The sequence below is a fragment of the Aphelocoma coerulescens genome, chromosome 9, assembly GCF_041296385.1.
Source record: "Aphelocoma coerulescens isolate FSJ_1873_10779 chromosome 9, UR_Acoe_1.0, whole genome shotgun sequence".
Taxonomy (NCBI): Eukaryota; Metazoa; Chordata; class Aves; order Passeriformes; family Corvidae; genus Aphelocoma; species Aphelocoma coerulescens.
The window spans coordinates 11,339,008-11,366,490 of record NC_091023.1 but is presented as its reverse complement, the minus strand read 5'-3'; the positions used below and the strand labels follow the sequence as shown (position 1 = coordinate 11,366,490).

General features: G+C 41.1%; 1 protein-coding gene across 5 annotated transcripts in view; it reads left to right on the top strand.

Annotated features, from left to right (window-relative positions):
• PID1 (phosphotyrosine interaction domain containing 1) overlaps positions 1–27,483 on the top strand; it is an 87,102-nt gene that overhangs the window by 15,003 nt on the left and 44,616 nt on the right. For all 5 annotated transcript variants that reach the window (XM_069024791.1, XM_069024793.1, XM_069024794.1 and 2 more), the window contains one exon: positions 18,460–18,606. In XM_069024791.1, the coding sequence (XP_068880892.1) occupies positions 18,460–18,606 (147 nt within the window). The remainder of the gene's footprint in view (positions 1–18,459; positions 18,607–27,483) is intronic.

Here is a 27,483-nt window from a genome sequence, read left to right as displayed (position 1 = left end):
TGTTTGAAATTACTGTTAAAATACTGACAACTTTGCTGCTGGATCGGGAGCCAGGGGATCATGCCTTTTTATTCCTTTTTCAGGAACTAGATCAGTGGGCAAAATACAGCACTTGTGTATTGAAGGAGACAAGTGGTTGGTCAGTGTACCTACTGGAGCCCCATGAGTGGGGTGTGCTTTGTGCAATTGCGAGGTGGGGTTTAGCGTGAGATGTGTTTCCGAGCACAGCCAGTGACAGATGGGTTTTGATGACCAGCTTTTGCCTTTATAAACAAAAGTGTAGTATTTATTTCGGCTTCTAAACCAGGTTAGTGAAGAGCTGTTAGCAGTACCAGGTGCTGTGCAGCTGTTCATTTGCAGGGCTTAATGGTTTTTTATGCTGTAACTGGTCAGCAAAGGAAAGTTGAGGTTGGAGATAGTGATATTTCCCAAAAATGGGCAATCAGGGCTCGCAAACACTTATGTCCTCAGGATTTCTGCTCAGTCTCCCTGTTAATTCAGTTTTTTTGCTGTTGGTTCCTGGATTTGCCTGTTGCAGTTCTCCACGGGCCAGTGCAGGGGCTTTTGACACTCTGCAGGCAGCATTTCACTAGCATCACTCCATCTTAGCAAGCTCCCTGAGCTACCTGTAACTCAGGAGGATGAAATTATTCCAGATCATGAGTATCCTCTGAGTTTTCCATTACTTAGTTGTTTCCACTCCTGCTGTTTCCCAGCACCACTCAGCAAAGTCGTGTGGTGTGTGTTTCCCAAGCAGGGGCTTCCCAGGCTGCTCTGCAGCATGGATGTTTCCTTGGGTGACTTGACACTGAGGTTTCAGTGTCATTTGGCTGTTGTGTCATACTCCAAATGACTGCTTAACTTGTCTGGTTTCCTTGCTGGTTCCCGGCAGAGCTGTTTGCCTTCTTTCAAATCATGTATCACTTTAGTCTGACCTCCATATTCTGGCATTTCTGTAGTGCCTCATTTACTGTAGATGTGTGATTACATGTGATTTTCTGTCTTAAATTGTTGCTTTTTTAGAGTTAGGCTTTATCTGTTACTGTTGCAGACAACATCTGAAACTGCGATTGAGATACTCAGAAAACCTGGAGGCAAATGAGAAGATTCCTAAATTTATTCATCCCATGAACTCTTTCAGCTGTAATGGTTTCCATACTAATGGATATGTTACAACTTTAGGAGATCAGGGGTGAAAGCAAGAACTTTAGGGATGGTGAGCTCTGTGATACCGAAAGCCAGATTGGACAACGCCAGTGGTTTTTCACTAGCTGTGTTCTCTGGTGAAAATGGATCTGAAACGTTTTCAAAGGCTGGGTACAGAGTGAGACCCATAAATAGATCCTGTAAACCTGCTCTCCTGAGTTGCAGAACAGCCCTCAGTACTCGGACCTAAAGACCATGAGCCTTTCATGCTGTATATATCCACACATGAGTGTACTGCCATGAAATTATCACAGAACTGGAACTAAAGCAAGCTGAAATGGAAAAGCCATGCCAATGGAAATAAGAAAAAGAGAAGTCATGCCCCTTAAAAGTGCTGTGTGTAATTGCTATGAAAATCTGCATGTATTTACAGTAACAAAGGTCTAATTTCTGCAAAACTTTGCCATATGCTTATTTTTACGTACTGTGAGCAGCCCCCAGCGCCCACAGGCCTGTGCACTGTGAGTAAGAGACTGAGGCCTTGCTGAGTGTTCGGTGTTTCAAAGCACATGTATCTTTTCCGGAATTGAAAACATCTTCTATTCCCCGCGCTGAGCTGGCAGCCGGCACAGAAGGCTGTCTGCTTTGTGTTTATCAGTCCAGGGAGAAGTCCAGCTCTTGTGAGCGTATTTCTCATCTGCCAAGAGCATCAATAGTAACTTAACTATCTTCCACCCTCTTTTTTTTTTTTTTTTTTTTTTTTTGAATTACCTAAATATAGCCATTCGGGGAGGCATTTAATTCTTTAAATATGGTGAGGAAGGTATTAGAGAATTGAGGGTAGAGGGTTTAACCTTGTGATATCCAAAGCTTTGCTGATGGCTGGCCACTGCCGATGGCTGGATGCTGTGTGATTTGTCCTGGGAGGTGCTGCGGGAGCATCCCCCCTTCTGTGGACCAGCTCCGAGCAGGGAATCCCATTTTGCCATGCCCTCCATGCCCCTCAGCATGGGGGGGGATGCTACCTGCATGATAGAGCCTTTTTGGGGTACCTGCAGAGGATTCACCTGTGGACTGTGTTTTTTGGGGAAATATTGCCCTATACTGTCATCTATGTGGAGTCTATTCAGAGAGAACAAGAAGGCTGGTCCTGATGCATTTGTTAAGCTATTCCGTTCATTTTAATTAGTCTAATTTAAGTTGTGGTGTAGCTATGTAAAAATGAGCCTTGATCATTTGGGCTTGGCTGAAACCCTCTGATCCAAGGCTGTGAATAAACCCCTGGCAGTGAGTGAAAGCCAGGGTTTTCGAAGGGTCTTCTCAGTGATTCTTGTGCCCATGTGTGGAGAAATGGGGGTGTATAAAAGGTTTCCTGAGGAGCTGAGGAAAATATAAAATCCTGTAATGGTGTGTTTTACCATCAGAGTTTCTTAGTTATTAGAGTTCTAGGAAGAAAATTTCTTGCATAAATTTTGGCAGCCCTTTTCACTAACTGAATACAGGTTTATTACTGTATGAACTTGATAATTAGTTTGTAATCCATGCATAAGCATTTCATCCTGGTGGTTTTCTTGCAGAGAATAATTTGCCTTTTATTTGTTGAGAGTGTTTTTTTTAGTGAAAACAGAACTCCCATTCATGATGGGCACAGCACATGTAGTAAAACACTATCATAGCTGGGATTTGTTGTACGCTATGGATTTATGTCAAGAATGTTAATGATTTGTTTATGAATAAGTGAGCCTGTAAGTATTGTGAAACAGTATCTGGCAGGGCGGCTGAATGGACATTTTGAGAGCAGAGGGTTCTTGAACTGAATAAGCTGTAGATATTTGTGTGTCTCAAACTACTCATAAGTAAACTTATGTATCTTAAGCAGAAGTGTTTATTTTAATGCATTATTATCAACAGTGCTCATCTGACAGATATGTATGAGCCACTTGATAACAAGCAAAGAGGTGGTTAAGTACTTTTTAAGGGCAGTTAATCTTCTCTTAGTGGGCATTAGTTTAAAAATAAGGTTTTCTCCCAGAAAGCAATACGAATCCTTAAGCAGAACAGTGTGATGTTTGCAGAGTCAGAGTGGATCAGGAAGGGACTCTGGTTTTGCAGTGTCTGATTTGGGTGTAGCATGTAGTTCAACAGAGCCACCTGAATTTACTGATAAAGTCACCACTTGGTTTCCAATATGTTGTGTAGTCCCAAATACACACCTTCCTGATGAGGGCTTGGGAAGGGTTTACTGCTTTCTTCAGATGCCCATTTTCTTGGAAGAATACCTTTTGATGGGCAGGGGAGGTGGTTCATTACCATCTTACATGAGTCCAAGGATCGATAATTATCTCCTGTGTGTTGGGAGTACTTGAGAGAATTGAAACACAGTCTCTCTAAAGAATAATATGGGGGCTAAATTGAACCTCATCCCAGCTAATCATTCCTCGCATTGCCTCTTACGATTTGCAAAGTCAAAGTGTCGGATCTAATCACTGATATGAAAAATTAACTGTCCAACAACTGATGTCCAACAGGAAAAAGTGAGAGCTCTGTCACTGTTTTAGACTCCTTAGTCAAACTAATGTGGGACTTTCCCTGCTGAAGTTTAAAAAAAAATTATTGCCATATTTATCTTCTCTCCAACCATCCTCCTATAATGAGTTTTATAGCTGGTTAAATGGGTTGTCACTCAGGTGAGTTTCATGCATTTTTAAATGTCGCTAAGCCTCTTGAAAAACTGCCATAGAAGATGACACTGTAGCAGGAAGCTTTGCTGTGTGACTTCATGCAACACGGGCAGCTGAGCCCAAAGCACAGGGACTTCAGAACTGGATTCAGAAAGTGTCAGAGGCAGTTGGTGTTGTGCATCCAGGCTGCTGTGTGCAGCGTGACTTAACTCTGCCTGATAAATTATGACATTTCTTGAAATAGTGCCCTGTACTTTTTAATGAGCTGGGCTATCAGCTCTGCATCAGTGGATGGTTAAAATGAAGCAAGAATTGCTTTAACATTAAAACTGTGCCTGGAGGACTTCTCTGAGAAATTGCTTATGATTATTAAGTGAATATAATACAGTAAGACAACCTTGCTTCTTTGCTGTTCTCTTTTTTCATACCAAGTGCAGTTTTGGTAGTTGAAAAATGTACAGATGGAAAGTAATGTTTAAATCGGAAGGGCTTTGCAAGCCATGCAGTGCTCTCCCCTTTGAATGGGGATAGGGAAAAGAGGTGAGTCACAATATATTGAGGTGCAACTTTTGTATAAGGATTGGATTTCCTCTAAATATGATTTGATTGTGTGCCAAACAGAAAAGAGGCTGAAGCCAGAGCACTACATGTGCTGAACTGGAGAAGAATATCTTCCAAACCAAAAGGGGTGAGCCAAAATGAACCTTGTATTGCTCATTCCTTCTGCCGTGCATGCACACTTGGAGCTGAAGAATTGGAAGGGTAGCCACCCTCTGTGACAATTGATGAGGAAGCAGCTGTGGGGTTTGGTCGGGCTGGCTACAGCCTAACCTGCTACAGGGCAGCAACACCCCAGGGTGTTCTATGCGACCTCTGGCACGTTGGAGGCCTTGCCATAGGTAGCTCTGCCACGTTATCACTGAGACTTATCCGTGTCCTGCCTACGCTATTTCTTCAATCTCGTGCATGTTGCAGCCTCTGTTTTCAGAATTACCTCCCATTTCTTCCCCAGAATCATCTCTGAGATGGCATTTCAGCAAGTAAATAGCCCCCAAGTTGCATGTTACTCCACCACAGCAGCACACATTCAGGGAGGAAGGCAAAGAGGGAAATTCAATGAAAGCTGATTAACTAATTTGTTCTCTAGATAGATGCTTGTGCCCTTTTCCCACTCAGATACCACACCATTAAACGCTATTAAATATTAGCAGCTTCACAGTAAACTGCATTTGTGATTTCTGTACTGTGTAAGCAGAAAAGGCAATCCCAAATCTCCTTCAGGAACGGCTTTACTCTGCCAGGTTAGGAACATCAGTGATAGCCACCAGTCTTTAAATTTCTGACTCTAATAGTGATAAAACATGAAAGTGGACGTGCTCGTGTTGTAGAGCATGATTTGGAACTAATCAGCTTTCTACAGATGCTACAGGGAAAATAGATCATAACACATAGCCCTGTTTCATGTGCTGGTTGAAGCTGTTCCTCTTTTAATCTTTGTAAAAGTGAAGGAGTACTTTGTGTAATATCATGGTTTTCAAATGATTTCTAACCTGTATTTAAAGCAAATTAATTATTTAAAAAACCCCTGTATTTTAGCAGATGCCCTTGTCATACATTTTTTCATTGTGTGGCAGTCGAAACCCATAGTCACCCTGTGTGGATAACTACTGCATACATTCCCCTGGCTTGAAGAACAGAGAGTGGTGGTATTTTGGGTTCCTGTCTCTGCAGGGAGTTGCTGTAGCTTCAACCTCTGATTTTCTCTGTTGTGCTGTGGATGACACTGAGATGCACATGATAGCCAATGAGTGCTGCAGGACAGGGAAAAAGCAAAACTTGGAACCCTTGGATTGTGGTGGTTAATGGATTGTACTCAGGAGGGAACTGGCTTTGTTGAATGATCAAAGATCCCCTTCGCTCATCAGCTGCTGGGAATGGAGCAGACAGATGTTTATGTTGCCGATTGTCTTGTAAAACTGTAGAATTGGCTTGTGCAAATAGCTGTGCATGCAAAACTTGACTGATGTTATTTCAGAGGTTTTTCTAATGTCATCTGAAAATCTGTTCCAGTCAGACAACCTGGGATCCAAAACTGAAAAAAATCAAACAAGGATACCTTCTGTTCCTGCAGCCATCTTACACTAAAAATAGTGTAGTTGGATTAAAGGTTGGTCTGTAGGAGGGGAACTAGTGGTGATTAACTGACATGGAGTTAAAGTCCAATCTGAAAATCTGTGACTTCAGTTAACAAGCCCAAGACTTTCCACTTTTGAGGTTATCTGTTTCAAGCTTTGCTTCTGGACTGAAATGAGATACTCTTAAAAAATGAAAATATTTTACTTGCAGTGGTCTCCCAAGTAACTTACCAACAGTACAAACATTTTTACAGACTTTCCTTTAAATAATGGTAATGCTTGGAAAGCAGGAAAATAGCCATCTGTCATCGAGGTTAGAATTACCCCTCAGCAAGAGAAATGTTTGTTTTGAGTGTTCAGCTCTGATTGCCTTTTGACTTCCCAAGTGGAGATCTAGAGGCAAAGCCTTATTCTGTGCCCACGTGGAACATTTTGTGCTGAGTGTTCCTGATTAGGGTGTAGGCAGAGCAGCTTTTCAGTGGGCAGTGTTGGGGATCTCAGCAGCTGCAATGAAGCTCTGATGGAAGTGCGTGGTGGCAGGGCACAAGTCTTGTGGAGCTGTCATGTTGTGCCCTGGGTGCTGGGTAGCTCTGTTGATCACAGTGGTTCCCTTCTGAGGATGGTGCTACATCAGACTGGGTGGTCTTGATCATCCCAGCCATGGACTGGTATTAACTTTAATTGTTTTTTAAACGATCCTTGCTTTCCAAACATAAGAAACTGCAATAAACACCTGGAGCTAGAGAGTTACTTTACCTAAAAGTATTTGTGGAAGAGACCAGGAAACTTGAAAGATTCCCTTGAAAAGTCTTCTGTGAATTCTTCTTCATTGCAAAATTGCATCTGACCCATAGAGAAATGTCACTGGAGATTCATGTTGAATCCGTGTGTACATTCATCCATCTGCCTCATATTTACAATTTACCTCTAATTTTTTTTTTTCTTTTGGCTAAATTACTGTCCTTGACATCACTTAGTATGGCTTGGAGATCTTTTAAAGAACTGTATGGCCATTCTATATGTAAATACCTTAGATAAGCAGAGGTGAGAAGCCATCAGCAGGGCTGCAGCATGAAGAATTTAATGGAAAAAATGAATTACAAGATTGATGACCCTTGTGCTTAGTGGTCAGAATGCAAATAACAACAGCTGCAAATCTGGGCAGAAAGGCATGCTATAAAAAGCATTATCTCAAGATTAAGCTGTAGAAGACACATTTTTGCATTATAATCTACTGGATTTATTTTGACACTTACTTATTTGTGGTGGTTATGGAAGTGGAATTTTTAGCAGTTTCAGTATAATTATAGAGGACTGAATTTGTAAAGCTGCTCAAACATTTTGCATCAGAGTTAAGTATTTTCTTTTCAGTCAAATATATGCCTTTTTTTTAATTAAAAGCAATATTTGTCTTGATACTTTTTCCCCCAGAGGAATGACTAATAGGTATTCACAGGATTCAATACTTTAATATTTTATCAGAGGCCCCAAAATTCTTTTATTCCCTTCTCTTTCAGGAAATTTAGATTTCAGCTGCATCAAGTTTGATAAAAGCCACCTTGTTAACATCTCCTGCAGAATTACAGCTCTGTGTACTTTGAAGGTTGCTGGAATAACTGCATCACTAATGCTTCAAAGTTAAATTGAATGGGGCAAAGGAGGAAGACAGTGGGGAAATGCTGGGTAGGCAGTTAATTTATTTTAATTTTGTTGGTTCTTTCACATCTGTTTAACTAGCTGCCTGACACAGACAGACAGAGGACTGTAAATGTAGTGGGTATTCAGAATACTTCCATCTTGTATTAAAGGAATATATATTAGATCTGCATCTAGAGAAGCTCAGAGCTTTAACATCCCAGGTCCCTTTCCTTGGATCTTGATGTTCTGTATTCTTCATTTTCCCTAACCTCAAAAGATGTTAAAATATTACTTGCAATAATTGACAGGGTTTGCATGAACAAACATTTAATAATAATACCCCCCCCCCAAAACAACCCTCTTATCTACATTCCTGTTTCTTTTGCAACTTCATTTCTCGAAGTTGAGCCCAAACCTGAAAACACAGGTTTTTTCAATGCCAAATTATTTAGGTTGTAAAGTGGCTGCAAATGGATGGTGTCTGTGGTGGTGAGCAATCAACAGAGGAGGTGGAAAGTTGAGACTGTACTGAGAATAGGGATGTTCCTCTTTGTTGCTGTGTGGAATTCTTTATTCTGTAGCTCTTTTGTGTGTAGAAACTTGTAAGTCATTGCTGTGTTGAACAAAGTTTAGAGCAGATTGGACAAAAGTGAGAGTATAATTACTGGAAACAGAGGAAGTAGCTTTCACAGTGTAAAGAGGTTGAATGATGATCCTTGTACAGGCCTGAAGTCTTCCAATTCTGCTGGTCTTGCTGGAAGGGAACATTTGGATAGTTTTGAACTTTTCCGTTTCCTTTAGTCAAACAATTTAATATTTCCATCATTCAGTGCACTTAATTTCATTGGCAGTGTTGAATTGTAAGACCAAGACAGTTACTTCTCTAAGAAGTGGTAGTAATTCTTCATGTAGGTGCATGTAGTAGCACATGTAAAGCAGCAGTAAAGATGAGGGTAGTTCTGTTCCTCTTGAGCTTCAGATTGTTTTACCAGAGATTTCTGTGGAAACAGGGTTGTTTCTTTCGTGGCATATGAGATTCCTAAAAACTGGGATTTGGTTATGAATGAGCACGTGTTTCCAGAATGGAATTACTTGGAATGAGTTTGTTTAATGGATTGTGGGTTCCTCCAGAGTGACGCTGCAGCGCCTGTGTGAGGAGTTAGCTCTTTTTAATTGGTCCCATATGTACTGGCAGATAGTATATTAACCATGCCTTGAGGGGATAAGGGCATCTGGTTGAATCTCATGGTGTATATTTTATTTCTTTTCTGGAGGCATTTGCTTTTTTTTCCTTGGTTTTCCTCCCCCTCTTTGTTCTAAGAATGATAGATATGTATATATATGTATAACCACTAGCGTTTTGAAACTTAACACTCAGCCGAGGGATTAGTTAAGCTTCTGCAAAATTATCTGAACTTTGCTGACAAGTAAAGAGGAAGAAACTGAGGTTTTATAGAGAGCTGGAGTTTCTGAGTATCTGCGAGTTTGAACGACTAAACTGCAAGAAGTCAAAAGCTTAATCTCCTTCTTGTCAAGCGCTAAGGAATTGTCCTTTGAAAACCAGAAAAATGGAAGCATCAGAAAAAAAACTAATTACTTTTGGAAAACCCTTGAAAACACTATGGAGATTTAACCTTTATATCTGGAGGATATGGATATTGGGGTGCTGTCCTGCCCGTGGGCCCTGCTGGCCTCAACAAAGGGAAGCACCATCCTCAGCCATTTTACTTGACTCCTTCTGAACTGGATGAAGCAGAGTAGTTTTGCATCTGGCTGCTTTGGCTCAGCTTAACAAGTAAGGTAGTTGCAGGAGAAACAGGAATGTAAATGAGTTGGTTTGATTTTTCTTTTGTAAAGGTTTCTTGTGCAAATCCTGTCAATTATCCAACTCTAAAGTTTTCTGAATTAATGAGACACTTTGTAGGAAGGTATTTCTACTTTCTGTAGAATCCCTTATTTCTCATATAGGCTCTCTAGTGTACTACTTTTATTCGTGGCTTAAAGAAGTGGAAAGACCTACTGTGTGAAGTTGCCCTGGGGTAGTGGCTATGTATCTGCACTGCAGTGGGACCCAATTTTTGTCTGTATTCTGCATCATCTGCTCAAAGGTTTGTATAGCTTTATATCCCAGCAGAGTTCCCCCATGATGAATAATTTGCTGTTGAAGGTGGGAAAGGATTAGTATTGCAGGAGATGAAATGTGAGTGTAGTCAGGGCTGGGGAAGTCTCCTTGTGATGGGACAGTAGTGCTGGGCAGACACAGTTCCCTGGGGATGCTCTGGGGCATGTGCTCATGGGGATGTGTGGAGGGAGGGAAGACTAAAGCCACCAGGCTTCTTCACCCCTTGCAAGGGCTGAGGGGGTACACCCTGATGAAGGCTTTCCAAAAAGGCTGACTTGCTAAGGAAGCAGGTCCATTCCTCTGGGAATGGCTTATGTCCATGGGAAATAGGAGGACCCCTTCTCAGAGACCCTCAGGAATGCCAGACTTAAAACTTGGGGGTGGTTCTGACCTGGAAAAGGCAGGGCTGTAAATTAGCATCAAAGGACTCAGCGATAAAATAGCTTTAGAGGAAGGAAAGGATTATCATTATTTTGCAGCTGTAAATACAATAATTCATTAGACCAGAAATTAATTTGATATATATTTAAGCAATACATAACCTTTTTTGTCAAGAATTTGTATCCTTTGTTTCTTCATAGTATCAAACACAATGTTACTTCTAGCAAATAATCAGGGCAGATTCCTTGTTTGTAGCAGGTGCCTTTGTCACCCAGTCCATATCCCTGTCTCAGAAAATAAGTCTTAGCAAGGCAAGAGGGGTGTCACTGAACTACGTAACTGCTTACCAAATTATTGATTTATTGCAAATAATGAAGGGCAAGAGTGACAGAGTGAAATGCTGGTTTTGAAAGGGCTGCTTTGGAGAATGCAGTTGCTATCTGGCAGGTATTGTCTGAGATGGCCTTGTTGTGCCAGGCACAGAGTGAGGAGAAAGAACTTTTTAAAGCATCCTCTGACACAGAAATTATTGGAAAGCCTCCAAGAGCAAATTGAAAAAGCAATAGCTGCCTTCATGCTGCAGGATTCCATTGTTTTAATATTGGGCCAACTATACCAAATAATACATGTACTGGAAACTCATGTTAGGAGAAAAATATGTTGGAAAGCAGCTAAGGGGTCAGCTCAAAATCAAAGTGAATGAACTTGACATATCTATGCTGCTGTGTGTTCTATTTTGTTATTTCTTTTCTTGTCAGCTCCTATTTCTTAATTTACATCTACTTTTTCTTTTTTTAAAACCATTTCCCTTGTCTTGGACTTGTATTTTAACTGCCATTTGTTCTGGAAAATGCTGAATCTGATAAATTCTTCTGCTTCCACTGAGAAATTCTGGTTGAAACTGTAATCTAGTTTAAAATTCCAGAACTAGTTCAGTTGTGACAAAGTTATTAGAATTTGAGAGTTAACAGTGATTTCTGGGGCCAAAATTTTGGTAGTAGTTATTTATGAGAGCAGCTCTGTTGATATATTTGTAAATGTTATTATGCTTTATTTCTATTGATGCTAAAAAAATGTTCTAAAATATATATGCCACGAACACCAGGCATTGGAAACTACAGCTTATTTCAAAATATATTTAACAGTCATCAGTAGATAAAAAAGTGTAAAAGCCCAAATCCAAACAGATATATTTAGATGTTAATCTTCCACCCAGCATGCTTAATTTCCACTGAAATAATAGCCTGGGAATTTAAGCACTGTAATGTAAAAACTGATTAAAGAACTTTGTATTGTGGTACTGTGACTTTTTTTACTTCTCCACTCATGTCTTAGGGAGGTCTTGTTTTATTTTCATGATTATGAGTGTCCTGAAATATTGACTCCTTCCTTCCTATTGTGTTGTGAATCTCTATAGTGAGGCTTTAGGTTCTGAGCAGTTATGACTAAACTGGAAGCTTGGTCTCTGAATATCCTGTATACTTAGATTTGTTTAGGTTGGGGTTTAGTTTGACTGATGATAGAGAGATGTTAGAGGATCAGTCATGAAATTCTCATCTGGCTCTGAAGTTCCCTGCAGTTTGGAGGGTGTTTGTATCTGGGACTGTGTTTTGTTTGGGCAGCAATCCTGCTGATCGGAATCGCATAAGCTTGGCAACAGAACGGGGGCATTCAGCCAGAGCAAACTCAAAGTACACAGGGTCTGAGAACAAAACGTTTCACATGAATTAAATTGTGAGGAAAAAAGAAATTCTTTAGACTTGTAAGAAAACAAGGCAATGTGAGCATCATCATACAGGCAGCTGTGTGATCACAGCTATTGATAGGGAGTGCAGGTTCTATTTATGAAATCTTGGTACTTGTGTGTTTTTAAGGGATACGTCTTGCCACCACAGGAAAAAGAATATTTCCAAGAAGCTGGTATTAGAGTGAGACGGAATAATTTCCAGTGCTTGCATGCAAAGATCCAGTAGCATCTTTGCTGGAAGGCTTTTTGACACTCACTGATTTTGGTTTCCCATGTACTTTGTCATGCTTTTCTATCTGCAGTCTTGTGTCCCCTTTCCTTGCATGTATCTATTGTTTCTGTGTATTACAGGTTTTTCCATCAGATCTTTATCCTTGGCTCCCTTATTCCTCGGCTGCCTTATTAGTAATGGCAGGAGAAGTCCAGGAGGAGGCCTGCCTGGCAGCATTGCTTGTATGCCACCTCTCCTGGTGCTTTCCTTTCCCCAGTCTCATGCCCTGCTTGCTTTGATGCCATCTTCTTCTTGCTATCCTGTCATACAGGTTAGAGCTTATCCTGTTGAATGCAGATTACTCCTTTCTATGCCCAAACTCCCTCTGCCACTCCATCTCTCTCCTGTGCTTTCTGCTGGGTAGGATGAGAGGAGCAGGGGACATGAGAGAGGAAGAGGTGGCAGGCACTGGTTTGGTCTCCAGTGTGCAACCATGCATGGTCATTGGACATGTGGAGAGCGGGCAGAAGTTTGGTTGGTTGGCTTTTGGTTTTTTGGTTGTTATTTGTTTTTCTTTTGTGGATCACAATTTCCCAGATGCTTTGCCCCAAGATCCTTGCGGGTGCCATGCCATCAGCCCACTGAGTCATTCCAAGTTGTGCCATGGGCCTGTCCAAGCTCCTCTACTTACAAAATGTATAACATGGTGCCTGCAGGCAAGCCTGTCTTACCACTTCTGTATGTTAGCATTTCTTTGTGATTGAGAGATGTAAATTCAGACATAATTACGTGATTTTTCACATAAATAGCATCTGTTACCTGAAAGAAATTGAATGGATTTGTTTTAATAGGCTGGCAAAATATAGGTCTTGAGATGCTAGATGAGATACGCTTTTAATAACTGGATTTTTGGAGCTGGATTGGTGTCAAGAAGGTTACTTGGGATGGATCTGCTTGAGTATAGTTGTGACATGGTCTTGGGTTTGTGCATGCCAGTCAGTTTTGTGTTACAGAGCAGGCTGCTGATGGGATGATTTCTGACTTTATCATGATAAATTGCTTTTATCCCTTCTGTAGAGGGTTTTATTGTAGTGTTCAGTACAATGTTTATATGAACTGCTAGTAAAGGGTAAATAAATAAGGCACGGTATAGTTTAATGTGGGGGTGGGAAAGGATTTAAACTGTATTAGCAGTATTTGTTTAACAAGAAATGGATCAGATATGACATGTATCTGTGCTGGACAGATTGGCTTTAAACAAAACAAAGCCTTGAAATGGATCAGCTTTCATATAGATCAGAATTCTTCTTTCCTTGCTGAAAAGCTGGAGGCTTGGGGTTGGGTGGTCCTCAGCTCACAGCTGTGCTCATGTCACTCATGGGGTAAACATAGTGCTAAAGGTCTGTTGTGTTGTCATCTCCTCTTGTACCTACAGACTGGATGGTGGGTAGCCAAATTCCACTGGGAACAGGCGAAAAGGAACATTAGGAGTTCGTAAAATTCTCTTGCAGTTCAATTTGCTTGGTTGTGTCTTTCCTCTGCTAGGCTACTTTGTCTTGTTGTAGGATGCTGTTGAAAAGTTCTGGGTTCATTCCAGAACTAAATGGGTTTCAGAGGTAGAGAGGTACTTATGCTGAAATAGTAAATTATAGATATTATTTTTGAATTTCCCTGGGACTGATCTTTTGCTGATGCACTAATATGGATTTCATCTGGAAATTCCTTTGTCGGTGCTGTAGAAGGAAGAATTGCCCAGAGGACTGCTTCTTGTTCTGGCAGATCCCTCTTTCAGAGTCTTTGAACTTTCAGAATAACTCTTTTTCATAAGTTAACATTCATTTTTGGGTTTGGATTCAATGTGCATCTTTGGCAAAATTGGCCAAGTACAGGTCATCTGGAAATGTGATGCCAGTTTATGCAGTCATGTGTTGATTGTAATGCTGATGTTAGGACAGAATGGGGGATGAGGGCTAAGGTGCTGAAGTCTTTTCTTAAAATCACCATGTTGCAACCCAATTAGCCTGTAAAATGTGTTTATTTTGCTCATCTCCTGTTGCTGGATTACAATGAGTTACAGTCCCCTCTTTCTTGACCTTTATTTTTATACTCCTATCCAATATATAACCCTTTCTTAGATTTTTGAATTCGGCCTTTATTTCCATCATGAAAATTAAAAGGTCCGCTAGGCTTGGCTGCTGAATACTCAGTATTGTGAACAGCAGTGACTGTTTTGTCAAGACCTGAAGATGAAGAGCATTATTATTACAAATTTCAGTGCATAATTTTCTCCTTCAAGTCATGTTTCCTTGCATGGAATCATAGTTACTTTCTCCAAGATATTTGGCCTGAGTTCTGGAAGTGATTGTATTTTTGCTGAAAAACTAAAACAAAACCCAAATGCTGTTAATATTTAGTTTTAACAGCAACAGAAATTGTGCCTGAACTAAATACGCAGCACATAAAATCTGCAAGTTGAATGTTGTGAACTAGTTAGTCTAGTACTAATGTATGACTGTTGAGCTGATAACAAAATATATGTTAAACAATATAGAAGTTCTTGATTCTTATGTTCAATTAACTGGTAGCTGAGTGTTAGTGATGACAGGGTTTTCACTGAAATATGGAGCACTTTGAGGGTCACCAAGGAGACAGGAGGCAGCACCTCTCTAGTGACAGTCTTAGCCTGCTCTGGGTTTGGGCTAACAGTTATGCACCATTTGGTTTTCTTCTGCAGGGGAAAAGGATGCCATTATATGGGTAAACTAAGCAAAATAAACTGATGGAACTTGAGTCCTTGAATAAGCAAAACTATGGTTTTGAATTAAGATCATTGTCCAGTGTTATTGGCAGTTTTACTTAAATTTTGCTCTGAATGATGTAATGTTCAGCAACTAGGAAAATACAATGCTAATTACAGGTCTGATGCTTTCTTCGGCATTTAAGGTATTTTCATTTGCTCAAGGTATTTTTAAACTTACTGCCAATTTCTTACTGTTATGTTGCTCCTTGCATTTCTTTAAAATATAAAGTCGTATCAGTAGCACCATCTAAATGGATAAAGAACAAGTGATGTGTAGTTTTGAGCTGCTGGTATAATCATGCCAGCTAAGAATATTTTCTGATGATGGTTTTCAATATAAGAGTCACCAAATGAACCTAGTGGTTCTGGCACATGAAATGTGAATGGTATAATGTTCCCTGAAACCGTATTCGCGGGATTGCCAAAGTCATGCTTTTCAAGAATTTTGTGAATTTAAAGCACTTTAAAGAAATATTTTGAGTTCACATCAGTGGAGAGTGAATGCCTCTTCTCAAAAAATACATTGGCTACTGTTATAGGTCACCCTTTGCCAACAGTTTCTGCAGGAGATGCCAGTTTGGAGTGGAAACCCAAGAAATGGGTTCAGCAAAGTGCTTTGTCCTGTTCTTGGCTTAAAGCACATGAATAATCCCATTGACTACCCACGCGTGCTTTACTGGGACTGCTCACATAGTGAAAGTTAGGCATGTGTTTAAATAACGTGCTTATCTGGGGGCTCCCTGCGTGATGTCTCCCGGCAGAGATTTGATTTTCTTATAGCAGCCATCACATGACCTGTGCAGGGAGCACAGCATGGTCTGCATTAGCCCTGTGGGCCAAAGCAAAAGGCTATTTCTGTGTCCACCCCCAATCCTTTCTGCACTTCTCTGGCAACTAATCAGCTGTTTGCTGCCAATTGTGCTCTAGTGTTTTTGGCACCCAATCACTCCAACTTGCTGCTCATACAAGTATTGAATTGCCTTTGTAAGGCACAGAGTAGGCTTTTCCTTGTTTAAGATTGTATATGTGGTTGTTACAACATGAAAAAAAAGACAGATCATTGCCATAGTTTTCATTTTGGTCAAATTGTGCCCTTTCTGTCAGTAGTCCCATTGAAGTTTATAGAGATGTCAGCAGAGAACAACCATTTTGCAGGTCCCAGCTCACTACTCAGAAGGGCTAAATGGAGTTTTATGCATCTGTTGGCTAATGGAAGCACCATTATTTGTTGGAGAAGCCCTGTAAACAGATAATTTGTAGAAGTAGAGCTCTTTCAGCACTCAAGGGAGGGAAAAGTTAAATGCTAGGACAGGTTCTTTAACCTGATTATTTCACAACCATTATCTCTGTTGATCCAAAATTGGCTCACTTGGAAAATAGTACAACGTGAGGTTAACAGTACATTTTTTTCCATCTGTCTTCCTCTCCCATCCCCTGCATGCACAAGACAGCAGCAGAAAGCCCTGGAGGCAGCATTTCCCCAGGCTTGAAAAGGGATCAGTCACAGGGGAAATCTGTGCATGGCTGGACCTGAGCTCCAGCACCCTCTGCCTTCTGCATATTTTCTCCTTCAGAAATACAAGCTCAGCAGCATGTTAGCAGACCTAGAGCCTATGGACAAAAGTAAGTCAAGCTGTAGCAGACAGCAGTTAGTCAGTGGCACCAGCAAGCCCCGCACTGCAGCTGGTAATCAATGATGCTCCTTCAAAACACAGTGTCTCAAACCTTCAGCTTGCTTTGTACTCATAATGGCTTTTTACCTGCTGTTCAGCCTTTGCTAACAACTTAATGGAGAGGCCTAGGAAACTCCAAACAAAAGGCTGTTAATTGCAACCTAAAAGTAAAATGAAATAGGTTTTCTGTCAGTTTAGTAACCCTAGCTGTCTAAGAACTCTATTATCTTCAGAAACATGTCAAAGAATATTCTTCAATGTATAATCACCTTAAATGGAGTACTTTTTTGATGGAGCTGTGTTTGGGAGAGTGAATGGGGTAACATGTAAGATGAGCAGGTGAAAAATAGTATGAGTAGAGAGCTTCACTGGGATAAAAACCTGAATGCTTGCATAAATACCACAGAGGCCCTAAAGTATTGCTGTTAACAGGCTGTAACTTCGTGTGTGAAATAGGTAAGCAAGCACTGTTTTCACAGACTGTTAGTGTATATGCTTTGAACATATTTCTAAGAGTGCTTGAAGTGCTGTAGTTCCAGTGTCATAACAATTGTTAGACTTAAACACTGACGAACTAAGGACTAAACTATTATAAAAGTGTATCAGTAGGCTTTCAGTTGGCACATGATGAAGTATTTACGAATTAATAGCAAGTTTATTTTTGATGGAATATTCATATCGACAAAAATCCACAGAAAACCAGCATAGGATCTAAATAGCTGATTCATCCCAATGTATAAATAAAATGTTGAATTGACACTCTATTTGTGTAAAGCACAGGGCTGAACAGCAAGGACCTGTGTTGATTTTCTAGCTCCGATAGAGGCTTCTTGCATGATTCTGGGAAGTCACTTAGCATCTCTTTTTCTGCAAGCCAGACCCAGTAATGCTTGTCTGCCTTGCAGAGGTAAAGTGGAGACTGAGAAAAAGGGTGGCTGCAAAGCAAGTTAAGAATCTCCTATGAAAAGTCAGAAAAAATGGTTTCATTTTGATGAAAGTAATCTGGAGTCATTGCATATATGTCTAATAACTGCTGCTTGATAAGAGTTGACTTAAGAAGTTTTGATAAAGTCATACTTCATTAGACAGTGCTGTGGCATGTTACTACCTTTATTTGGTTCATATCTACATTTTTCCCCCCTTAGATAAGTAGTAACGTGAAAAGTTCAGTTTTCAAATGAAGGTCAGTTCGAAGAAACATGTAAAATGTTGACTCCCCTGATTCCACAAAATTGATTTGGAAGTCTTTCAAGGATTGACTTTTCTCACTCTAAGCAATTGCTGAGAAACTTAATTTGATGACTTTACTGTCCACTTGGATAGTTCTTCACCTAAGCCTGGGGAGTCTGTTACAGAAAGTGAGAAGTTTTGAATGACATCTATTCATTAGAACCGAGAGTGACATTTACATTGGAGACTACAAGAACTATTGGTGACAAAGGAAGAGAATATAAAATTCACGTGACAAAGGCAAACCAGTGAGGGATTCAGCTCAGTGGGGATGGTAACATCTACAAAGGTCAGTGGGATGAGATTTAAGTACAGAGGAAGGAGAACAAGGATGGATGAATCCATAGTTCTTACAATGGTATTTGATCCCCTGTTGTTCTTCCCTGTAGACATTAGTAGAAGAACTGGGTCCATGAACAGTTTTACTATATGCTTGCAAGTGATCAGAGGTTGAATTTAGACTCTCTGTGGATTGTAATGAATCCTTTCACTTTGTGTGTGTATATCTTTTTTAATTAAAAAATCTCCACATTGCTGATACTAATGACTGGTCTCAAGTTATAGTGCTAGTTAACTCTCCCCAGGAAAGCTTGCAAGGCATTGAACAGCAAGTGAAACATGCAGACATGTCCAACTATTAACTCACATTTTTCTGCACTAGAACTGGAGGTAATTTCTTTTCTTTTTCTGTTTAGCACTTTCAGACCATGTTAAAGACTAAGCTGAATGTTCTAACTCTTCGTAAAGAGCCTCTCCCGACAGTGATCTTCCATGAACCAGAAGCCATTGAGCTGTGCACCACAACTCCCCTCATGAAGACCCGGACTCACACTGGATGCAAGGTACTCTGAAGTATAAACTGAAGGATTGAGACCACTGTGGAGGTGTCCCATGTGTTTGTGAGAACCCTAAAGAGCTCAAAGTAACCAACATGGTCACTGCTGTTCTGGAAATTCCATTAACTGCTACTATTACTATAAAGTTTCTGAATCAAAAAAGTCATTGAGCATTTCTGACCAGAAATTTTGGGCTTCAGGAGGAAAAGGTTTGGGTTACATGTCACAATGCAAATTGTGGAGGATTTCTAGCAGCCTGTGATGAACACTGCTTATTGTAAACACTGACCTTACTTCTGTAAGGGCTAGTGTTGCAGCTTAAAACTCAAGGTTAGTTTGGTTGGGTTTTTTTTCTTTTTTTGTTTGGGGTTTTTAAGATAAAAAAGGAAAAAAGGGGACAGGAGACTTATGTCTTGATCTGGTGAAGCAACAAGATCGATTTGCCCAGTTACATCAAAGCAGAACTTCTGCAAAAGCTATTCTTCTTTTTAAAAGTTTAATGGCTTAAGAGCCTCGAGTGTGTTCTTCTGTGGTAAGAAGCCATATAAAAGTAGGAAACAAATCTGCTCTGTTTGCATCTTTTCTTGGAGTAATTTGCCTTGGTCACAGAGCTCGCCTGGCCTTGCAGAGCCATGGGCAGCCTTGAAGAATGAGCTGGGTACCAGTTTGGCCTGTGCTGCCAGTTGGGGCTTGGCAACAGATTCCCCTCACTCAGCCTGGCTGCTAGTTGTAGGGAGTATCCACCTGCCCTTGAGGGTCTTAGTGACAATGGAGAGAACTGGGCTTCAGACTCTCCTGCTCTGTAAAGTATTAACTCTAGAAGAGCTGTTGCTTGATGCTACATGTACTGGAGAACATCCAAAGTGCAATTAAATATCCTAAACCCCTTCCCTGCCAGTGTGTATGCACAAACGTGTGCACAGACGCTCTTCCTTGGGGGATCTGATGTGAGGTGGGGTTGGAAGAAACTGCTTTCTTTGCAAGAAATTGTGTGTTCCCCTGATTCTTTTGGCATGGTGTACTTGGGCACCTACAGGTCTGGCACCTCCTCAGCAAAGTTTCTTCTTGGAAAGTGTCACTTCCAAAGTGTTCAACTCTTTGCCTGTCACGATAGCCAGGAACAGGACTCTGCTGCTGGGTGTTGAAGCAGAGCTGCCCCATGCTGATGCAGAGGAGTGCAGGGGAAGTGACTCTAAAATGCTTTGTATGGTAGCTCGCAGCATCCATGGTGATGCTTTTTCTCCTTTATGTTGACATCTAATGAATTTTTAGGGAATATTACCTATGATGAAAATGGTTCACAAAGTATCTGACTTTCACCCCCAGTGAAAGAGGTCAGGCATAATAATGCTTTCTGAAATCAGTTTCTTTGTGAATGTGTATAGAATTTAAATGAAGCTTTTTATTCAACTTACAGTCCTTCAATTGGAAAAGATGAATTGCAGAGAGATGTTGAACCCCTCAGTGAAGAGAATCTCATTCTATATTTAGATCTCTTTTATTTATTCATTTATTTTTCCTGCAGTATAGCATAGTAGTGCTGACTAGGGAACATCTGCTACCACAACACTCCCCTTTTCCTTCCTGAACAGTTTCTCCTTCTCGCCTTCCCCTATAGCTAGTTTACCTCCTGTCAGTGCTGGAGTCTTATGATGGTGGTTTTGGGGTGGTGGCCAGGCCCTCTTCAGGTGATTCAGCTGTTGGGATTTTCAGGACACCCCTTGGGAAGATGATTCCACATGTATGTTGTTCCTGTGGCTAAGAAATCCTCTCCTGTTACTAACTGAAAGGCTTCAATTTTACCCAGTCTCTGTAGTCACAGCCTCTTTCTTTTCCCCCTCTTTTTTCCTGACTAAATGTATTCTTCTTTAGGTAATTAACTTTTTATAGGTAATTAACTTTCCTGTCCTCTTTCCCCTCCGATTATCCGTTTTTTGCTGAGTGATACAATAATAGTGTTGCCATAAAAAAGCTTGAATTTTATAATATGAGTTTTTGCTCGGGGGGGTTTGATCTGTTCCTGTTACTCCGGGTGTAAGGGAGGTGATGCTGTGATGTTGCTGGTGCCACCAGGCCTGTCTGGTTCTGAGACTTGGGCTTTTCAGGCAAGAGCATAGCATCCAGTTTCTACTTGCTTTCATGAGTCACGCTCTTTTGATCCTTAATCATTTTATTCCTCTTGACTGAAATCCCTTCAATTTTTCTATGTAATCCCATTAATGAGATAGCATCATTCTTCTGACAGAGGCTCCAGACATCTAATTTTATTGCACAGTTTTAACATAAGCCTCAGCTGGCACCATCTTGTTATGGGAACTTGACGCATGCAATTGCTTTGCTGTTCAGAGGTCTGGGCATTGGTTTTCTGATGTGATTGCTCTTTTACTTGTCCTTTCATCACAAGACAGGCTTCTCTTTTCACTTTCATTTGCAGTTAGCTGCTGAATCTTGAAGTAACAAAACTTTTTTGCTGAGATCTAATCTCATTTAGTAATTCAATGGGATGGTTTTAAGAATAGCAGGGAAATGTCTAGTTTGAAGTAATCTAGGGGGAACCCCCACCAAATCTGGAAACAGTTGAACAAATTCAGAAAGCTTTTCTTTCTTGTCCAATTCCACATCTGATGCAACTTTGTTGCCATCATGGTTTCTAAAATATATTTTTTCCTTATAGCAGAAGACTTAAAACTTATTCCTTCTGTAACTGCACATCCACACCTGCCTGCTTGGGTTGCATGTGCTTGTCCTTCCCACCCTTCTAGACTCATGGACATGATTTCCCCAAGTAGGAGAAATGGGTAGTGTTAACACTGATTTGCAGCACAGAGCTTTAGGTGCACACGTTTGGGAGTTTGTGGTGCTGCTTGCTCAGTCAGACAGGTTGACTTGGAAGCTGTAGTTCCCAAAGGGCACCTTCTTGCCCCCCTTGCCCTCCTTTCCCCACCAGCCCTGTTTGCAAAGGGGGAGTGACAGCCATGCACCCTGGGATTGGACTGGTGCTGCCCCATGCAGCAGACAGCCTAAAGCAGAGCAGGATTTCTGGGTACAATAAAGTTCTCAGCCTCTGTGCTTTTTCCTGGGGTATCATCTGGTTTATTTGAACCACGGTGTACAGTAGCTGAAAGGTAGGTCTCTGGCCCCATATGAGCTGCAGCTTCTTGTCCTCCTTCAGCTGAGGATGCTGAGGCAGGGCACTGGGATGCAGTGCCCAGAGAGCTGCCATTTCTCTGGGAAACATGGTTGAGGACCTGTGTGCATCCTGCCTCTTCCCTGCAACAGGCATGGCATTATTGAATGCTGGATCATCAAGGGCTAAGGTCGGCAGCTGCTCTAAAGAATGAAAAAACCCAACTGGCTTATTGTATACGTGTAAATGGCAAGTCTCATCTTAAGCTAAATTACCCATTCCTGAGGAAAGATGAAAAAGAGTGAGAATAAATCGTTTCTTAGTAGCTGGACCACACTTTCATTCCCAGGTTCCTGATTTGATTTTATTTTAGGAGAGCATGATTTCCATTCGGGTATGAGTGTGATTTAAATGTGTGTATATGAAAAAGCATCCATTCTTGTTCAGATCCCAAGGATTTCAATTAGACTGTGGCTGTCCTGCTTGTAGGTTTTTCCTGTCAAATGGGCACTCTTGTGTTTCTGCTGGAAATCTCCTTGTCACTGATCACAACACTAAGTATGGCCACCAGATGGAAATGCAAAATCTGGAGTATCTCTAGAAAATAAGTTAGTCTCTACTCAGAAATACCTGTTTTCTCCATGGCTTTTAACAGATCTTGTTGAAGTTCTGTGTCATTTATTCTTCCTTAGTGTCCAAATCGGCTTATATTGATTCTAATGTTTCTTGATTTCTGTCCCTTTGAGCCATGGTGGTGGCATGAAGGGAGCTCTCTTCTGCTGTAGCTTTTCCAGGCACTGATACAGTAATGCAAAAGGACAGAGGTTAAAAATGCTGTCTGCAATTTTTAAAGTGGTGTAGTATGTTTACGTTTTTTTCCTTTTTATTGAAAGACCCTTCAAAGTGAAGTCAGTGCTGAATAATCAGTAGCTTGTCTGGGTCAGGCGATCTTATTCCTCCAGTTCCCACCAGTGGATAAGCTTTTCTCAGCAGCCCGGGAGGCTGAAAGGAGCATAAACAGTGCAAATAATTGTTTTCTTAAGAGTATGCTTTTATGAAATGGCAAAATATATTTTAGTGATATGATATTTACAGGAATGATACTTGTTGCTTGCTTGTCTTATTGGATTGACTTGATGAGCTTGTTAATTCAGGCTTTGTGGAAGGTATGATGAAACTTCTGTGGTGCATCTTAGATAAGATGGATGAAAGTCTTGTTTAACTATTTGTGTAAATGGCATTTGTGTGGTAATGGTGTTTTAAAACCAAGTCTTGCACATACTGATCGAGATTTAAAAATAGACAAGAAGTAACATAAATAAATGGAGTTTGGTCTTTCAGAGTAGCTTAATAGCTTCTCACCTGAGGCAAAAAGAAAGTGTTTCCTGTACTAAGCTGGCTGCAGGCTTGTGATGACAGTGGGGCCAAGGCCATAGCTGGGCTTCCGTAGCACCAGTGTAGTTTCAGCAGTTGGACACCAAGCTTGACTGGTATAACTCTGGGGCAGACCTGATGCTGGTACATGTATGTCAGCCTATGAACTGGATTTGGGGTGTTTTCTGGGACAGCTGGGCAGTGCCTAAGAGGACCTGACCTGTGCCTGCACTCCAGCAGCAGCTCTGGCCCTTTCAGCAAAGCCACAGCCTGTTGTCCTTGTTCCTGCTCTTCTCCTGGCTTTGCTGGCTGCTGCCAAGAGCTTTCATTTTCCCTTTGTCTCTCTGTCTTTCCTTCATTTCTCTTCTTTTCTCAAAAGTAACTTTCACCATTAGAGACAATTCCATCACCCGTGGGCCCTACTAATCAATCTCCATGCACATGAAATTGTCTCACGTTTTGAGCAACAGGATATACAGCAGGGTAGCAGAGACTGGAAGTTTGGTCTGCAAGGGAAAAGCTCATAATAAGCTTACAGGATGAATAGAGAGTAATATTGATTGAGATTTAATGATGATCTTTAGAATTACGATGTTTCTCATTGGGATGTTTAAAGAAATGAGACATTGTCTTAAAATTGCCCTACTAGGCCTGATTCTAATTCCTCGTGTAAGAGAGTCATTTAGGAATAATATCTTCTCAGATATTACTGACTATTTTTGGTTTTCTGCCTTGTTAAGTTTGATTGCAAAAGCCTTGCAGTAGGACTGTCTCTTACCACATACTTGCAAAATACCCCATTTCTACTCTACCCTACATGCCTCTATAGCAAATTTAGTACTGCTGTGTTGTTGCTTTTACTGGTCATTGCATTTTTAGAACTTAAAATGTTGTTACTTTTTTCCCCTCTAGACCACACTTTCCCAAGCTGTTTCCTCCAGCATTTCTGGCCTATGCAGCTTCTTCTACTGGTGTCCCATCCTAATCAGCTCAGCCTTGGCGGTGGCCAAATATATTACCACTTGAGCATTCAGGGGGTCAGCATGCTCCCCATCTGCTGGGCCTGGGGGCCCTTCAGCATTCAGAAAATGTCTAAATTGATGAGCCATCCTCCCAGCTTCAAACAGCCCATACAGCATGGCTTTGGTGGTGGCAATTCCAGCCTCATTCCTCTTCCCTTCATTGCTCCCTAACCCCTAAGTTTTTGCTCTGGATTGCTGAAGTGTGGGCGAGTGGCTTCCCTCTGCTGCCCTGTAATTGTGTTACTGCTATGGGTTGGTTCTGTGTGTCTTCATACTGAATCAGACAAAATGCAACAAGAACACTGTCTCTCATGTCAGCACCATGAGACCAAGGTGCTCTTTACTAGTTTTATGTCCTGTTGACTCAAAATGGCTGAAAATGTATCCATAGTCTTTCTGGGATAGTGAAATCCAGATGACATAAATGGGTAGTTAAAAGTCTTGTGCTTTCCTTAAATTTCCACAAATAATTTGAAAAGCCTTCTCCCATTGAATGTTTATCGCTCTTTTGGCTACTGAAACCATAACTGTTTGGAAGCTGCACATAATCTTAAAACCACCTCACTTTATCCTTATAAAACTTAATATAAGTGCTCTTTTTGCATCCATTGAATGGTCAAGGATGATTGTTTTGAGTGCAGTTGTAAATACAAGTCCCGCTAGCTGCCTGGTCTTCATTACCATTTTGTAGGCCTGTAATATTAAGATGACCATTAAGTTTAATAAAGAAACAAATTAAACAAGTGAGAAAAGCTAATTGTACCATCACTCCCCAGCCTGCTATTTTCCACTGTGTTTAATTTGTGTAAGAAGCACAGAGCTTTATTTCTTGTTTTATTAAAGGCCTTCTAGTGTTATCCTTAAGCATTACTTATTTTGTGTTGTGAACTGAGAGGTTGTTTCTCTGCTCCTTTCTCCGCTCATGAAATGAACCCAAAGGATACACATGAACTCTTGCATGGGGCAAAACTTAGCAGCTCCACTATATTTAGATACAGTGCTGGTTGGTGAGAGATGCAGAGGCTTTGATGATGTGTTTTCCAAAGGTGAAGTGCATCAAATGAACTAATAATCCAACAAGTATGATATATAAAGGTGAAGTATTTTTTTCCCTTTTTATTGATTTAGTATTACAGAAATGAAAGGAAAGAAAAAAAGATCCATCCTGAAGTTGTGGAAGAATAAACTGCTTGCAGAAATCTTGAAACATGACTTTATTGGCTGAACCTTGTTCTAACATTGAAAATGGAGAGTTGCATGTGCTCATTTCTGTTTCAAAACATGCCCATATGGTAAGGTCCTGCCCTGTACCCATGAAGCTGGTGAGAGTTTTGCTGTGGGCTCCACTGTGAGCAAGGTGGGATGACCTGTGCAGGACAGCAGCAGCCCTCAAGCAGCACTCACTGCAGGGTGTTTGACACTGGCTGCTCTCAGCTTAAGAAAGAGTCTCTCTTGCATATGATTTTTTTAATTACATGCATGGAAAACCCATTTATGTCGGTGAGAATTTATACTTTAAATGGGTGCAGAGGATCTAATAGAAACAGGAAGGATAAATGCAAGTGCAGAAGGTTGTTAAAGCATTGTAATGCTTCATTTCCTGATGTCCAGGAGTCTCAGGTGGAGAATATAAATTGGGTAAATGTCGGGGTCCCTTCCCCCTGCCATGTGGTCCTGACAGAGGGGCCCCGGGGGGAGGCACGGGGTTTCCCTGCCCCGGTCAGCCTCGTTCCCCAGTGGTTGGTTTGTGTTCCCCTGCGTGGGCAAGGACCCTCGGGTCCTGTGATTGAGCGGTGCCTTGGCAGAGCCCCGGCCATGCGGCTGGAGAAATAAACATCTCTGAAACATCTAGCAAGAATGTGTCCATAGATATTTCTTTTCCACGGGCCTCATTGTCTGATACACGTGTTGCAGTATCACCACTGGAACAGGTAAAGCAATTGAATTAATCTTTAACTGAGCCTGCTTTAAATAGTATCTTGTGCAGTTCACTTTTGCTGTGTTGGATGTATTTTGGCATAACTTTATTTGCTTACTGGTAAAGTGGCATTGTAAGAATAATGTATACCGAGAGCAGTGGAAGTTATGTCTTACGTCCTGTCAGATATGTTGGTGGTATTTGTTTTTTCCTTAGCATTTGCACTGGTGACATTTTTCAAGCCATGGTTCAAGTAAAGGGCATCTTGTTATTTAGGAAGTTCTTACATCCCATCTAAAAATAGTCATACATTGCAGTCAGCTTCATATTTCTGCTTTAGCTACCTTCATAGAAGAAGGTATATGTCTGTTTTCTGCATATGGTGGAGCAACCTTGCTCTGAATACATGTATATTAATTAAAGGAAATAAGTTTTACCTACTTCAGTTTTGTTTTGGATTTTCATTTAAGAAGTGTGTCTCAAATAATTTTAAAGAGCTCCATAAAAAGAATAAGACTGCTACCTTGGGAGGAGAGCACTGGTGACGGAGGATTTCTGGGAGCTGCTCTGTGTGTTTGTGGCCAGCAAAGGGTTGGAAATACACTGGGTGCAGGGCCTTCTCCCTGTGGTTCCCCTTGGGTTTGCTTCCAGAGGGAGAGTATATTGTCAGGAAGATCAGGGAGTGAGTTGGGTTTCATAGAGATGTGTGAAAATATGCTGAAAGTAGTTGCATGTGTGTGCACACTCCCATGAGGACTGGAGGACTGTTGTCCCTACTTGTTGGGCTGCATGGTAAGGCTTCCAATTGCTGTGGACCATGTGGACAGACTGGGCACCTGGGAAGAGAGGTCCCCCTGCCCCAGTGCTGACAATTTGCATTGAGGGGGTCTCCTCAGTTCCTCGGAGTGAGGCTCAGGGTCCCAGACTTTGTCTGTGGAGAAACCTGTTCCCAGCACTGCTTTGTCTTGCATGAAGAAATACGAGCAGAAAGGTTGCACCAGGTAAGCCACACTTTGCTCATTGTATGTGTGTCCAAGCCCATCTTCTTTGGCAGTAGACTGCAGAAAATAACCCCTGAACAATAAAATCCCCTTGAAAATGGAAGGGTATAAAAAATCACAGCATCCATTGGCATGTTATCCTTTGCTTCTCCTTTTGGTGGATGTATTTTATCACTTGCACAACCACTGTGTACATTACATTTCTTCTTACTGCTGTAGTTCTGCCCTTGCAGTGGATGCATTGGGTCCCAGTGAAGAAAGTGGGTGACAATGCATTATATGGAGCCTGGGAAAATGTTTTTAACTTAAACAGAAATCCCTTTGGTTGGAATCTAGCACTTCCTTTGGCTTCAGAGCTTTGACGTTATTAGTTGCCTTTGATTCAACAAAAGCTTGAGTTGGAAGTCATCGGCCCTTGATTTTGTTAGCAAATGGTATTTA